The following is a 16,865-nucleotide window of genomic DNA, read 5'->3' as shown; positions in this document are numbered from 1 at the left end:
TAAATAAGCACTAGTCACTATGGGTGTACGAGGAACAGGTAGGCTGGTTGGCAAGTTGGCAACCGACTGGGAATCTTTTATACAGTCCTTGTGTCTGCCGCCATGGGTTATAGAGATCGGGAACATGTACTATCGCTCATATTGCCCCCTTACATAAGTGTCATTACGTCAGCTCCCGCGATATTGCGTTGCACGATGATAAGCATTTTATGTCTTTGCATTGTGTATCATCCTGAGAGAGAAATGCCCAGCTTAAAGGTGCTCTGTCATAGAAATAATCGAAGGTTAATGATATTGAGTTAATGTATAACATGTGTGAGTGAATGTTACCTTGTGGTAAATGATGATTAAACCAAGGTGGGTCTGGCTGGCAGCTGGAGCAGCTGGGGAGGTAGTGGTGCATGTCTCGGCCAGCCAGCCAGCAAGCTCTCCACAACACAGCTGATCACCGTTGGTGGTACATCGTGGTCATCCTCTTCCTAAGTTTCTTAGTTTGAACTATTGTAGTACAAAATGTCAGCGGTGGTTATGAAGAGTGTGCAGGGAGGTCGTGGTATGGCAGTGACGGCCGTGGTCAACACTGGTGCCAGACACAAGCACACCAGGACTCCAGGTAACACACCAACACACACATTATAGTGTGATATTATCATGTATGTGACAGTGCAGGGGAGGAGCTTTATACATGACTGACGTCAGTGATCAAAGTATCAATGTTAGTAATATCTCACTGTTATGGGGAATGTTTGGTTTGGTGTATTTAGCAAGATACGTCAACATACATACAGTGTACACAGGCAAGAATTTTCTCGAGAATGATACAGTGTACAAAATGACCTATTTCCACAATTGTTCTTTACATAGATCCTGGGTACGCTGTAGTTTATCAATGATTTGTAATTAATGTGCTGTAGTGAAAAATCTTTACAGAATATGAATGTAATATAGGATATAAGAAAGCTAGTCCTTGTGGTCTTATAGAATTAAAACATAGCTTTCAATTCACTACTTCACACTGATATGAAGTAATAGAATTTATAAAAGTTAACAGAATAAGGTGTCACATGATAGGGTGGATAAATCCAGGAACATTGCAGCCTAAGACCAGAGGGGACTGGAGGAATGAAAACAATTACCATACTTTTAGGTAATTCGTCGTGGATTAGAATCTTTCTTCTGATTATAATTGTCATTTCTCATGTTAATGAGAAATCGCAGGGAGCAGATAAAAAAAAGGCCACATTAGCTCTCTCTCATCCATTCTCTAGCTGTCATGTGCAGTTCATCAAAAATTACAGCTCCCTGTCCACAGCCAGGCCCCACAGACCTTTCCATGATTTTTCTAGGCTGATTCGCCTATTTTTGTTTACTCACTTTATATGTGAAGCTTGAGCTCCATTCCACTTTAAACCCTAAGATGAATAATTGTACGGTTATGAATGTAAGAAATCAAGAGAGAAAGCTTGCAAACATATTACAACCTACCAATGAATTCTCTGCTTCTGTCATCTGCGAAACTCAGGGCATTATGGACAGTGCTGAAAGTTTACTTATGTAGTCTTGTTTAATATGATATAGTATGATATAATGTGCTCGACAGCTGTTCTTCAGATACGTACTGTGATAGAATTGGAAAACAGAATCACTCAATATCCAAAACTCATGGTGATGCTTAGCTCAAACAATTACTTATTCATATCTGGGAATCTGTGTATTATAAGGCTTTCCATATTGCTAAATTTCCCAGTTCATTACACTAGGTAAGATTGATGTGAAGATCATGTAGTTGACAGAATAAGCTAAATGATTAAGCTAAATGATTAGAAGACTTTATGTGAATACTACAGGACTGGCAGTTGGTTTCGAACATAAGATATTTTTGATTATGTATTTATGAGTATGTTTGAAGGAATAGTGGTTCCAACAATGTTATATGGTTGCGAGGCATGGACTATAGGTAGTGTTATACGGAGGAAGGTGGATGTGTTGGAAATGAAATGTTTGAGGTGGTTTGATCAAGTAAGAAATGAAAGGGTAAGAGAGATGTGTGGTAATAAAATGAGTGTGGTTGAGAGAGCAGAAGGTGTGATGAAATGGTTTGGATGCATGGAGAGAATGAGTGAGGAAAGATTGACAAAGAGGATATATGTGTGAGGGATGGAGAGAAGAAGGAAAAGTGGGAGACCAAATTGGAGGTGGAAGGATGGAGTGAAAAAGATTTTGAGCTATTGGGTCCTGAACTGTATACAGGAGGGTGAAAGGCGTGCAAGGAATAGAGTGAATTGGAATGATGTGGTCTACCGGGGATGACAAGCTGTCAATGAACTGAACCAGGGCATGTGAAACTTCTGGGGTAAACCATGGAAAGGTCTGTGGGACCAGGATGTGGAAAGAGAGCTGTGGTTTCGGTGCATTGGACATGACAGCTAGAGATTGAGTGTGAGCAAATGTAGCCTTATTTTAAAAAAAAGTCCTTTCTTGGTGCTACCTTGCTGTATGGGGGGGGGGGGCTATTTCGTGTGTGGCAGGGTAGTGACAGGAATGGATGAAGGCAGCAAGTATGAACATATATATGTGTATATATGTATGTGTCCTGTATATGTATGTTGATATGTATGTATATGTGCGTGTATGGGTGTCACTGTATATATATATGCGTATATGAATGGTTTGGCCATTCTTTGTTTCCTTGCGCAACCTCACTGACACGGGAAACAGCAGTTAAGTATAATAGATATATAAATGAATATTTATTTTTCTGATCTCGGGTAGATTAGAAAGAAATCTGCCTCCATATTCCCGGCATGTCGAAGAAGGTGACCAAGATGGATGGAAGTGGAGGGCTGGAAACCCTCCATTCTTGTCCTTCATTTTCTAAAATATGGAACGGAAGGAGGCAAGTGGGGAGTGCCCAAAGGCTCAGGCTATGGTGTCATAATGTTTGTGGATGTAACCAAGGAGAGAAGGAAAAAAAAGATAAGTAGTTTAAGAAAAGGAACCTGGACGTTCTGGCTCTGTTTGCAATAAAGCTCAAGATAATAGGGGAAAATTGGTTTGGGAATGTCATACGAGTCAAGGCTGCTGTTAGTGTAAGGGCAGAAGCCAAGGAAAGGGCTGAACTTCTGCTGAAATGAGAGTTGTGGGAGTGTGTGAAATAGTGCAAAGCAGTGGGCTGCAGACTGATGTGGGTAAAAATGAAAGTTGATTGTGAGTTATGTTCAATTATTAGTGCTTATACACCTGATCATGAGGAAAAGATCATTAGAAGGAAGCATTTTGGGAGAAGCAGTAAGTGTGTCAGCAGTTTTGATGCAAGAGACTGGGTATTTATTAGTGATAGGTGATTTACATGCGAAGATAAATACTATGGCAGTTGTGGTCTTAATTTGGGGTATAAGGCATTCAGTAAGGTGAATGGAAATAGCGATCAGCTTCTGGAGTTTTGTGTAAAAAAAGACTTGGTTATTGAGAATACCTGGTTTAAAAAGAGGGATGTACATGAGTATGCATATGTAAGTAATGGGGATGGTCATTGTACAGTATTGGATTACATGCTTATTATAAGGCATGCAAAAGAGAGACTCGTGGATATGAATATGAGACAGACAGCTGGTAGGATGTCTGATTATTACCTGGTGGAGGTGAGGGGTGAAGATTTGTAGAGGTTATCAGAAAAGAGGAAATTATATGGGAGAGAAGAGAGTGGTGAAAGTAAATGAGCATAGAAAAGAGACTTGACTTGAAAAGAGACTTGACGGGAGACAGCGACTAAATATGATAAATGATAAATGAATATGATAGTATATATGTATATAGCATAAGGAAACAGATGAAAGAATAGCCCAACCCATCCACATGTATGTGTCTGTGTATGTATATGTACCTATACATTAAAATGTATAGGTATGTATATGCGTGTGTGTGGGAGTTTATGTAAATACATGTGTATGTGGATGGGTTGGACTATTCTTTCATCTGTTTCCTTGCACTACCTCACTATCACGGGAGACAGCGACTAAGTATGATAAATAAAATAATGAATGAATATCCGCTGCCAGATCCACTCCCAGATATCTAAAACACTTCACTTCCTCCAGTTTTTCTCCATTCAAACTCACCTCCCAATTGACTTGACCCTCAACCCTCAACCCTACTGTACCTAATAACCTTGCTCTTATTCACATTTACTCTTAACTTTCTTCTTCCACACACTTTACCAAACTCAGTCACCAGCTTCTGCAGTTTCTCACATGAATCAGCCACCAGCGCTGTATCATCAGCGAACAACAACTGACTCACTTCCCAAGCTCTCTCATCCCCAACAGACTTCATACTTGCCCCTCTATCCAAAACTCTTGCATTTACCTCCCTAACAACCCCATCCATAAACAAATTAAACAACCATGGAGACATCACACACCCCTGCCGCAAACCTACATTCACTGAGAACCAGTCACTTTCCTCTCTTCCTACACGTACACATGCCTTACATCCTCGATAAAAACTTTTCACTGCTTCTAACAGCTTGCCTCCCACACCATATATTCTTAATACCTTCCACAGAGCATCTCTATCAACTCTATCATATGCCTTCTCCAGATCCATAAATGGGTGACTGAGTTTGGTAATGTGTGTGAAAGAAGAAAGTTAAGAGTAAATGTGAATAAGAGCAAGGTTTTTAGGTACAGTAGGGTTGAGGGTCAAGTCAATTGGGAGGTGAGTTTGAATGGAGAAAAACTGGAGCAAAAAAAAAAAAAAATATATATATATATATTTATATATATATATTTTATTATACTTTTTTTTTATTATACTTTGTCGCTGTCTCCCGTGTTTGCGAGGTAGCGCAAGGAAACAGACGAAAGAAATGGCCCAACCCCCCCCCCCATACACATGTATATACATACGTCCACACACGCAAATATACATACCTACACAGCTTTCCATGGTTTACCCCAGACGCTTCACATGCCTTGATTCAATCCACTGACAGCACGTCAACCCCGGTATACCACATCGCTCCAATTCACTCTATTCCTTGCCCTCCTTTCACCCTCCTGCATGTTCAGGCCCCGATCACACAAAATCTTTTTCACTCCATCTTTCCACCTCCAATTTGGTCTCCCTCTTCTCCTCGTTCCCTCCACCTCCGACACATATATCCTCTTGGTCAATCTTTCCTCACTCATTCTCTCCATGTGCCCAAACCACTTCAAAACACCCTCTTCTGCTCTCTCAACCACGCTCTTTTTATTTCCACACATCTCTCTTACCCTTACGTTACTCACTCGATCAAACCACCTCACACCACACATTGTCCTCAAACATCTCATTTCCAGCACATCCATCCTCCTGCGCACAACTCTATCCATAGCCCACGCCTCGCAACCATACAACATTGTTGGAACCACTATTCCTTCAAACATACCCATTTTTGCTTTCCGAGATAATGTTCTCGACTTCCACACATTCTTCAAGGGCCCCAGAATTTTCGCCCCCCTCCCCCACCCTATGATCCACTTCCGCTTCCATGGTTCCATCCGCTGCCAGATCCACTCCCAGATATCTAAAACACTTCACTTCCTCCAGTTTTTCTCCATTCAAACTCACCTCCCAAGTGACTTGACCCTCAACCCTACTGTACCTAATAACCTTGCTCTTATTCACATTTACTCTTAACTTTCTTCTTCCACACACTCTACCAAACTCAGTCACCAGCTTCTGCAGTTTCTCACATGAATCAGCCACCAGCGCTGTATCATCAGCGAACAACAACTGACTCACTTCCCAAGCTCTCTCATCCCCAACAGACTTCATACTTGCCCCTCTTTCCAAAACTCTTGCATTTACCTCCCTAACAACCCCATCCATAAACAAATTATATATATATATATATATATATATATATATATATATATATATATATATATATATATATATATATTTTTTTTTTTTTTTTTTTTTTTTATACTTTGTCGCTGTCTCCCGCGTTTGCGAGGTAGCGCAAGGAAACAGACGAAAGAAATGGCCCAACCCCCCCCCCATACACATGTACATACACACGTCCACACACGCAAATATACATACCTACACAGCTTTCCATGGTTTACCCCAGACGCTTCACATGCCTTGCTTCAATCCACTGACAGCACGTCAACCCCTGTATACCACATGACTCCAATTCACTCTATTTCTTGCCCTCCTTTCACCCTCCTGCATGTTCAGGCCCCGATCACACAAAATCTTTTTCACTCCATCTTTCCACCTCCAATTTGGTCTCCCTCTTCTCCTCGTTCCCTCCACCTCCGACACATATATCCTCTTGGTCAATCTCTCCTCACTCATTCTCTCCATGTGCCCAAACCATTTCAAAACACCCTCTTCTGCTCTCTCAACCACGCTCTTTTTATTTCCACACATCTCTCTTACCCTTACGTTACTTACTCGATCAAACCACCTCACACCACACATTGTCCTCAAACATCTCATTTCCAGCACATCCATCCTCCTGCGCACATCTCTATCCATAGCCCACGCCTCGCAACCATACAACATTGTTGGAACCACTATTCCCTCAAACATAACCATTTTTGCTTTCCGAGATAATGTTCTCGACTTCCACACATTTTTCAAGGCTCCCAAAATTTTCGCCCCCTCCCCCACCCTATGATCCACTTCCGCTTCCATGGTTCCATCCGCTGACAGATCCACTCCCAGATATCTAAAACACTTCACTTCCTCCAGTTTTTCTCCATTCAAACTCACCTCCCAATTGACTTGACCCTCACCCCTACTGTACCTAATAACCTTGCTCTTATTCACATTTACTCTCAACTTTCTTCTTCCACACACTTTACCAAACTTTTTTTTTGCTTTGTCGCTGTCTCCTGCGTTTGCGAGGTAGCGCAAGGAAACAGACGAAAGAAATGGCCCAACCCACCCCATACACATGTATATACATACACGTCCACACACGCAAGTATACATACCTATACATCTCAATGTACACATATATATACACACACAGACATATACATATATACACATGTACATAATTCATACTGCCTGCCTTTATTTATTCCCATCACCACCTCGCCACACATGGAATAACATCCCCCTCCCCCCTCATGTGTGCGAGGTAGCGCTAGGAAAAGACAACAAAGGCCCCATTCGTTCACACTCAGTCTCTAGCTGTCATGTAATAATGCCCGAAACCACAGCTCCCTTTCCACATCCAGGCCCCACAGAACTTTCCATGGTTTACCCCAGACGCTTCACATGCCCTGATTCAATCCATTGACAGCACGTCGACCCTGGTATACCACATCGATCCAATTCACTCTATTCCTTGCCCGCCTTTCACCCTCCTGCATGTTCAGGCCCCGATCACTCAAAATCTTTTTCACTCCATCTTTCCACCTCCCTTTTCTTTTAAACTATTTGCCATTTCCCGCGTTAGCGAGGTAGCGTTAAGAACAGAGGACTGGGCCTTTTTTGGAATATCCTCACCTGGCCCCCTCTGTTCCTTCTTTTGGAAAATTAAAAAAAAAATGAGAGGGGAGGATTTCCAGCCCCCCCGCTCCCTCCCCTTTTAGTCGCCTTCTACGACATGCAGGGAATACGTGGGAAGTATTCTTAATCCCCTATCCCCAGGGATAATATATATATATATATATATATATATATATATATATATATATATATATATATATATATATATATATATATATATATATATTTTTTTTTTTTTTTTTTTATACTTTGTCGCTGTCTCCCGCGTTTGCGAGGTAGCGCAAGGAAACAGACGAAAGAAATGGCCCAACCCCCTCCCCCATACACATGTACATACACACGTCCACACACGCAAATATACATACCTACACAGCTTTCCATGGTTTACCCCAGACGCTTCACATGCCTTGCTTCAATCCACTGACAGCACGTCAACCCCTGTATACCACATCGACTCCAGTTCACTCTATTCTTGCCCTCCTTTCACCCTCCTGCATGTTCAGGCCCCGATCACACAAAATCTTTTTCACTCCATCTTTCCACCTCCAATTTGGTCTCCCTCTTCTCCTCGTTCCCTCCACCTCCGACACATATATCCTCTTGGTCAATCTCTCCTCACTCATTCTCTCCATGTGCCCAAACCACTTCAGAACACCCTCTTCTGCTCTCTCAACCACGCTCTTTTTATTTCCACACATCTCTCTTACCCTTACGTTACTCACTCGATCAAACCACCTCACACCACACATTGTCCTCAAACATCTCATTTCCAGCACATCCATCCTCCTGCGCACAACTCTATCCATAGCCCACGCCTCGCAACCATACAACATTGTTGGAACCACTATTCCTTCAAACATACCCATTTTTGCTTTCCGAGATAATGTTCTCGACTTCCACACATTCTTCAAGGCTCCCAGAATTTTCGCCCCCTCCCCCACCCTATGATCCACTTCCGCTTCCATGGTTCCATCCGCTGCCAGATCCACTCCCAGATATCTAAAACACTTCACTTCCTCCAGTTTTTCTCCATTCAAACTCACCTCCCAATTGACTTGACCCTCAACCCTACTGTACCTAATAACCTTGCTCTTATTCACATATATATTTCTTTTCTTTCATACTATTCGCCATTTCCCGCGTCAGCGAGGTAGCGTTAAGAACAGAGGGCTGGGCCTCTGAGGAAGCATCCTCACCCAGCCCCCTTCTCTGTTCCTTCCTTTGGAAAAAAAAAAAAAGTTATTCATTCATTAATTATTTTATTTAGTATACTTAGTTGCTGTCTCCTGCAATAGTGAGGTAGCGCAAGGAAATGTGAAAGAATAGCCCAACCCACCCACATACACATGTATTTACATAAACGCCCACACACGCACATATATGTACCTATATATTTCAATGTATACGTACATATACATATACAGACATATTCATATAATTATATTTATTTATTATTTATTAGACTTAGTTTCTGTCTCCTGTGTCAGTGAGATAGCGCAAGGAAACATGAAAAAATGGCCCAACCCACGCACACACACATATATATACATAAACACCCACACTTGTACATATATGTACCTATTCATTTCATTGTATACATATGCATACATAGACATATACACATATACACATGTACAAATTCATACATGCTGCCTTCTTCCATTCCCACTGCCATCCCGCCACACATGAAATGGCACCCCCCCTCCCCCACGTGCACGCAAGGTAATCCTAGGAAAAGACAACAAAGGCCACATTCGTTCACACTGTCTCTATCTGTCATGTGTAATGCACTGAAACCACAGCTCCCTTTCCACATCCAGACCCCACAAAACTTTCCATGGTTTACCCCAGACAGCGACAAAGTATACTAAAAATTATATATATGGATATCTATAGTGATATATATGTTTATCTATATATGTATATCTATATTAAGCTAGAGACTGAGTGTGAACGAATATGGCCTTTGTTGTCTTTTCCTAGCATTACCTTGTGCTTGTGCGGGGGGAGGGAGTTGTCATTTCATGTGTGGCGGGGTGGCAACGGGAATGAATAAAGGCAGCAAGTATGAATTATGTATGTTTATATATGTATATGTCTGTGTATGTATATATATGTATACGTTGAAATGTATAGGTATGTATATATGCGTGTGAGGACGTGTATGTGTATACATGTGTATGTGGGTGGGTTGGGCCATTCTTTTGTCTGTTTCCTTGCACCACCTTCCTGACGCGGGAGACAGCGGCAAAGTATAATTGAAAAGAAAAATAATGATATTAAGAGTATATGGTGTGGGAGGTAAGTTGCTAGAAGCAGTGAAAAGTTTTTATAAAGGATGTAATGCATGAGTATGAGTAGGAAGAGAGGAAAGTGATTGGTTCCCAGTGAATGTCAGTTTGTTGCAGGGTGCATGATGTCTCCTTGGATGTTTAATTTGTTTGTGAATGGGGTTGTTAGGGAGATGAATGCAAGAGTTTTGGAGAGAGGGGCAAGTTTGCAGTCTGTTGTGGATGAGAGGGCTTGGGAAGTGAGGAAGTCATTGTTCGCTGATGATATACCTCTGGTGGCTGATTTGGGTGAGAAACTGCAGAAGTTGGTAACTGAGTTTGGTGAAGTGTATGAAAGAAGAAAGTTGAGAGTAAATGTGCATAAGAGCAAGGTTATTAGGTCCAATAGGGTTGAGGGACAAGTCAGTTGGGAGGTAAGTTTGAATGGAGAAAAACTGGAGTAAATGAAGTGTTTTAGATATCTGGGAGTTGATTTAGCAGCGGATGGAACCATGGAAGCGAAAGTGAGTCACAGGGTGGGGGAGAGGGTGAAGGTACTGGGAGTGTTGAAGAATGTGTGGAAGGTGAGAACATTATCTTGGAGAGCAAAAATGGGTACGTTTGAAGGAATAGTGGTTCCAACAATGTTATATGGTTGCAAGGTGTGGGCTATAGAGAGGGTTGTGCAGAGGAGGGTGGATGTGTTGGAAATGAAAGGTTTGAGGACAATATCTGGTGTTAGGTGGTTTAATCAAGTAAGTAATGAAAGGGTAAGAGAGAGGCGTGGTAATAAAAAGAGTTTGGTTGAGAGAGCATAAAAGGGTGTATTAAAATGGTTTGGTCACATAGAGAGGATGAGCAAGGAAAGATTGACAAAGGGGATTTATATGTCAGAGATGGAGGGAACGAGGAGAAGTGGGAGACCAAACTGGAGGTGGAAGGATGAAGTGAAAAAGATTTTCAGCAATCGGGGCCTGAACATACAGGAGGGTAAAAAGCGTGCAAGGAATAGAGTGAATTGGAACGATGTAGTATAACGGGGTCAACATGCTGTCATTGGATTGAACCAGGGCATGTGAAGCATCTGGGGTAAACCATGGAAAGTTTTGTGGGGCCTGGATGTGGAAAGGGAGCTGTGGGTTCGGTGCATTACAGCTAGAGACTGAGTGTGAATGAATGTGGCCTTTGTTGTCTTTTCCTAGCGCTACCTTGTGTGTGTGTGTGTTGCCATTTCATGTGTGGCGGGGTGGTGACAGGAATGGATGAAGGCAGCAAGTGTGGATGTGTACACGTGTATATATGTATATGTCTTTATATGTATATGTATGTTATCCCTGGGATAGGGGATTAAGAATACTTCCCACGTATTCCCTGCGTGTCGTAGAAGGCGACTAAAAGGGGAGGGAGCGGGGGCTGGAAATCCTCCCCTCTCATTTTTTTTTCTTTTTTTTTTTTTTTTCCAAAAGAAGGAACAGAGGGGGCCAGGTGAGGATATTCCAAAAAAGGCCCAGTCCTCTGTTCTTAACGCTACCTCGCTAACGCGGGAAATGGCGAATAGTTTAGAAGATGTATATGTATGTATATGTTGAAATGTATAAGTACGTATATGTGCGTGTATGGGCGTATATGTATATACGTGTGTATGTCGGTGGGTTAGAAACCTCGCTAATGCGGGAGACAGCAACTAAGTATAATAGATGAATATATATTATTATTGATTTATTTAATCGCTGTTTCCCACGTCAGCGAGGTAGTGCCAGGAAACAGACGAATAATGACCATGCATGCACATATACATACATATACATATCAACATTTTTTCTTTCATACTATTCGCTATTTCCCGCATTAGCGAGGTAGCGTTAAGAACAGAGGACTGGGCCTTTGAGGGAATATCCTCACCTGGCCCTCTTCTCTGTTCCTTCTTTTGGAAAATGAAAAAAATGAGAAGGGAGGATTTCCAGCCACCCATTCCCTCCCCTTTTAATCGCCTTCTACAACATGCAGGGAATATGTGGGAAGTATTCTTTCTCCCCTATCCCCATATGTATATATCTGCATAGACAGACATATACATATATACACATGTGCATAGTCATTCTTGCTTGCCCTTGTCCATTTCTGTTGCCACCCTGCCACACTGGAAATAGTGTCGCTGCCCCCTCCCCCACTCCATCGAGGTAGCGTCAGGAAAACAGACAAAAAAAGGCCACATTTTTCACACTCGGTCTTTAGCTGTCATGTGTAATGCACCGAAATCACAGCTCCCCATCCACATTAGGTTCAGTAGGGTTGAGGGACAAGTTAATTGGGTTGTAAGTGAGTCACAGGGTGGGGGAGGGGGCGAAGGTATTTCGAGCGATGAAGAATGTGTGGAAGGAGAGAATGTTATTGCAGAGAGCAAAAAGTGGTTATGTTTGCAGAAATAGTAGTTGCAACAATGTTATTTGGTAGAGAGGCATGGGCTATGGATAGGGTTGTACGGAGGAGGGTGGATGTGTTAGAAATGAAATGTTTAAGGACAGTATGTGTTGTGAGGTGGTTTGTTTAAGTAAGTAATGAAAGAGGAAGAGATGTGTGGAAATGAAAAATGTGGTTGAGAGAGCAGAAGAGGGTGTTTTGAAATGGTTTGGACATATGAAGAGAATGAGTGAGGAAAGGTTGACAAAGAGGATATGTTTGTCAGAGGTGTAGGGAACAAGGAGAAGCAGGAAACCAAATTGGAGATGGAAGGATGGAGTGAAAAAGATTTTGAGTAATTGGGGCCTGAACATACAGGAGGGTGAGAGGTTTGCAAGGAATAGAGTGAATTGGAACGATGTGGTATACCAGGGTCGACATGCTGTCACTGGGTTTCTGGCTTTGACTATTATATATATGCACGATATCTAGATGTATTTTATTGTTATATAAAGAATATTTGAAAGGCATTTATTTCTCATTCTTACCAAAAATGTTTCCTTGCCTCTTCATGTAATGAGCTTATCATTGCCAAAGGAAGAGCGGCAATTACATGAAAGGTGAATTGTTAGGAATCGAAGGCTGTTGGATTTCATTGTGAGTGTAGAACAAGGGTAGAAACCATAAATATAACAGAAGTAACTGAGGAAAGCATTGAGCTCTCTGGCCTTGAATTCACAATTGAGAAACTCTGGCAGGAATCTTTATTGCATGAGCATTTGTATTTTGGATGTGTTTTTTCATGTTCAGATATAGTTCACTAAAGATTTTTATTGGCTCCTCTAACTTTGTTGTATAGTACTCCTGTATGTTAGTCATTCTTACTTTCATATTTCATCTATTCACCCATCATGGTCACTTTTTCGTGTCATTCATAGAGAAGTAGTACATACAACATCTGCAAGCTTTTCAGTTACTGTTTTGACTTTTCCATAATTTTTAGCTGTTGAACACTCAGTAGCGTCATGTAAGGACACTGGCTGAAAAATTTGGCATTTCCTTAAATGAAGCTGTATTTTAGTTGCTTGTACTAAATATTTATATATAGAATGAGCTTACCTTAGGAAGTAGTTCATCAGGAAAATTGGAGTATGTACCGTGTTTATTGATCAGTTGGCCTAGTTACATGAAGACAGGGATAGTGAGAGGTTGGAGAGGATTGCAAATTTCAAATGATTATGTAGTGTCTTTAAGAAGGATGTAGGAATGGCAAATGAGATATGAAAGAATTCAGAAAGGTATTGAAGTTTCACATGCACTAAGGAAATGATGATTGACTGAAAAGAATGAAGACCCACATGTATATTCCCATCTTGTTTGTAGTTCATATCTTTGACTAAGTGCACACTTTTCTCGATAGGGAGGTGTATCACACATTCTAAGAGTGTTCTTTCAAAATTGCTCCTTCCTGTCTTTGTCATATCATCTCACTATATTTTACCCCTTAACTTTTCCTGCTTCTTTGATACTCCAGTTCCTTCTTCATTAGGTATTCTTGCATAGACAACCTCATTAAGTTCAGAGACTGGTTTTTTGTTTGGACAAGTCGCAGCTGCTTCCAGGATGTGACAGCATAGTATGTCAAATCCTTAAGTGCATACTTGGGGTAAAAAATTAGGGGAAGAGCCTGCCTGTACCATCTTACTTTTAAAAAGAATGAATACATGATAAAATTGGCATCTAAAACAAAATGGAAGAAGATGTAAGTTTTGTTAATGTAGCATTGTTTTTCCAGAGCAGCTCCAGCAGCAACAGCAGATGCATCTGGCAGGTACATCTCCTACTGTTTCAAGAGTAACGAACATCCCAATGCCACCCAATGTTGAAGAGCTTCAGGCCTCAGAAAAGGTACATTACATACACAACATAAGGGAAAATGACATTTGGATGAAGTGGAGTCATATTACTCTTGACAGTCTACAATTATTAAAAATCTCATGAACGAATGCTGTAAAGAGAGTTTGCTATTCAGATGCTTAAGAGCTACAGAAAGGACAATGGGACTTGCAGTTATGTGTTTCTCTTTTCTTTCCCAACTACATTTAAATTGCTGGCTGCCAGGTGGCCAGCTACAGAATGACAGAATCCATTGTATCCATCACTGATTGGTGTTTTTGAATTCTGTGTTCATGTTTCACTTATCTCTTTTTGTCTTTTCTTTATTTTTACATGCATGATTGCCAAGTATGATTATTTTAGGAGTGCTGTTGGGTAGGATCCAATTGAGGTTTGAAGATTGTCCATAGCCAAAAATGCTTTGGATAGAATCTACAGGCACCTTTCTACTTTGAGGTCTGGGAAACTCATACATGTTGCAGATCAAGATTTTTAGATTTTCTGTCTAACCTGAAGGACATACGAAAAAGTAAAGTTTTGGTGAAGTGAAGAGTCAGGCAGAAAAAAAAAATTGAAATTAAGATAAAAGTTGATGATAATTGCCTGACTCTGTTACTGGAGGGAGCAAAGCTAATTTAAAAACTTGGTTTTCTATCTCTCTGTATCTCGTGACACCCATTTCTTCAGGGAACTGTCATCAAGGGGTGGCCATGGCAAGTCTCTACTTGTCCTTACATGCTTCCCTCACATACACCATTCCACACATTCTTCCACAATTTCTCTCCCTCCTGTACTCTTCCACTATTTTCCCATGTCACAGGTGGTCTTCCTCCCACCTATCCCTTTAATTGTACTATCATACACTCTTCTTGTGAATTACATGTCTTGCAATCTTTTCTCTTGCCCAAACCATCTCATAGTATTATGTTTCACCCTGTCCACTGGTCCACAATTCATTCCCTTGTTTTCCCTGCCATACCAAAGCTTTCATACACCCTCTCATGTCTTTCTTTTATTCCATCTAGTCATACCACATGGAGGTAATGGGGAGATGATAACAAATAGTGGTGATGTTAGAAGGAGATGGAGTGAGTATTTTGAAGGTTTGTTGAATGTGCTTGATGATAGAGTGGCAGATATAGGGTGTTTTGGTCGAGGTGGTGTGCAAAGTGAGAGGGTTAGGGAGAATGATTTGGTAAACAGAGAAGAGGTAGTAAAAGCTTTGCAGAAGATGGAAGCCGGCAAGGCAGCGGGTTTGGATGGTATTGCAGTGGAATTTATTAAAAAAGGGGGTGACTGTGTTGTTGACTTGTTGGTAAGCTATTAAATGTATGTATGACTCATGGTGAGGTGCCTGAGGACTGGTGGAATGCTTGCATAGTACCATTGTACAAAAGCAGAGGGGATAAGAATGAGTGTTCAAATTACAGAGGTTTAAGTTTGTTGAGTATTCCTGGGAAATTATATGGGTTGAGAGGGTGAAGGCATGCACAGAGTATCAGATTGGGGAAGAGCAGTTTGGTTTCAGAAGTGGTAGATGTGTGGATCAGGTGTTTGCTTTGAAAAATGTATGTGAGAAATACTTAGAAAAGCAAATGGATTTGTATGTAACATTTATGGATCTGGAGAAGGCATATGATAGAGTTGATAGAGATGCTCTGTGGAAGGTATTAAGAATATATGGTGTGGGAGGCAAGTTGTTACAAGCAGTGAAAAAGTTTTTATGGTGGATATAAGGCATGTGTACGTGTAGGAAGATAGGAAAGTGATTGGTTCTCAGTGAGTGTTGGTTTGTGGCAAGGGTGCATGATGTCTCCATGGTTGTTTAATTTGTTTATGGATGGGGTTGTTAGGGAGGTGAATGCAAGAGTTTTGGAAAGAGGGGCAAGTATGCAGTCTGTTGTGGATGAGAGAGCTTGGGAAGTGAGTCAGTTGTTGTTTGCTGATGATACAGTGCTGGTGGCTGATTCGGGTGAGAAACTGCTGAAGCTGGTGACTGAGTTTAGTAAAGTGTATGAAAGAAGAAAGCTGAGAGTAAAAGTGAATAAGAGCAAGGTTATTAGGTACAGTAGGGTTGAGGGACAAGTCAATTGGGAGGTAAGTTTGAATGGGGAAAAACTGGAGGAAGTGAAGTGTTTTAGATATCTGGGAGTAGATTTGGTAGTGGGACCATGGAAGCGGAAGTGAATCATAGGATGGGGAAGGGGACAAAAGTTCTGGGAGCATTGAAAAATGTGTGGAAGTTGAGAATGTTATCTCGGAAAACAAAAATGGGTATGTCTGAAGGAATAGTGGTTCCAACAATATTACATGGGCTATAGATAGAGTTGTGCGGAGGAGGGTGGATGTGCTGGAAATGAGATGTTTGAAGACTGTATATGGTGTGAGGTGGTTTGAGTGAGTAAGTAATGAAAGGATAAGAGAGATGTGTGGTAATAAAAAGAGCAGAGGAGGTTGTTTTGAAGTGGTTTGGTCACATGGAGAGAATGAATGAGGAAAGATTGACAAAGAGGATGTATGTGTCAGAGGTGGAGTTAACGAGGAGAAGTGGGAAACCAAATTGGAGGTGGAAAGATGGAGTGAAAAAGATTTTGAGTGATCGGGGCCTGAACATGCAGGAGGGTGAAAGACGTGCAAGGAATAGAGTGAATTGGAACGATATGGTATACTGGGGTCAACGTGCTGTCAGTGGATTGAACCAGGGCATGTGAAGCGTCTGAGGTAAACCATGGAAAGTTTTGTGGGGCCTGGATGTGGAAAGGGAGCTGTGGTTTCGGTGCATTATAC

The 16,865-nt window shown here is 41.4% G+C and overlaps 1 protein-coding gene across 1 annotated transcript in view; it reads left to right on the top strand.

Annotated features, from left to right (window-relative positions):
- The first annotated feature begins 472 nt into the window (after positions 1–472).
- Positions 473–16,865, top strand: part of LOC139765290 (uncharacterized) — a 62,158-nt gene continuing 45,765 nt past the window's right edge. The window contains exons 1-2 of the mRNA XM_071692668.1: positions 473–613; positions 13,978–14,090. Of these exons, the coding sequence (XP_071548769.1) occupies positions 514–613; positions 13,978–14,090 (213 nt within the window). The 5' untranslated portion in view covers positions 473–513. The remainder of the gene's footprint in view (positions 614–13,977; positions 14,091–16,865) is intronic.

Source organism: Panulirus ornatus, chromosome 53, assembly GCF_036320965.1.
Source record: "Panulirus ornatus isolate Po-2019 chromosome 53, ASM3632096v1, whole genome shotgun sequence".
NCBI lineage: Eukaryota > Metazoa > Arthropoda > Malacostraca > Decapoda > Palinuridae > Panulirus > Panulirus ornatus.
The sequence above is the reverse complement of the archived record's forward strand: the minus strand, read 5'-3'. Positions and strand labels throughout refer to the sequence as shown.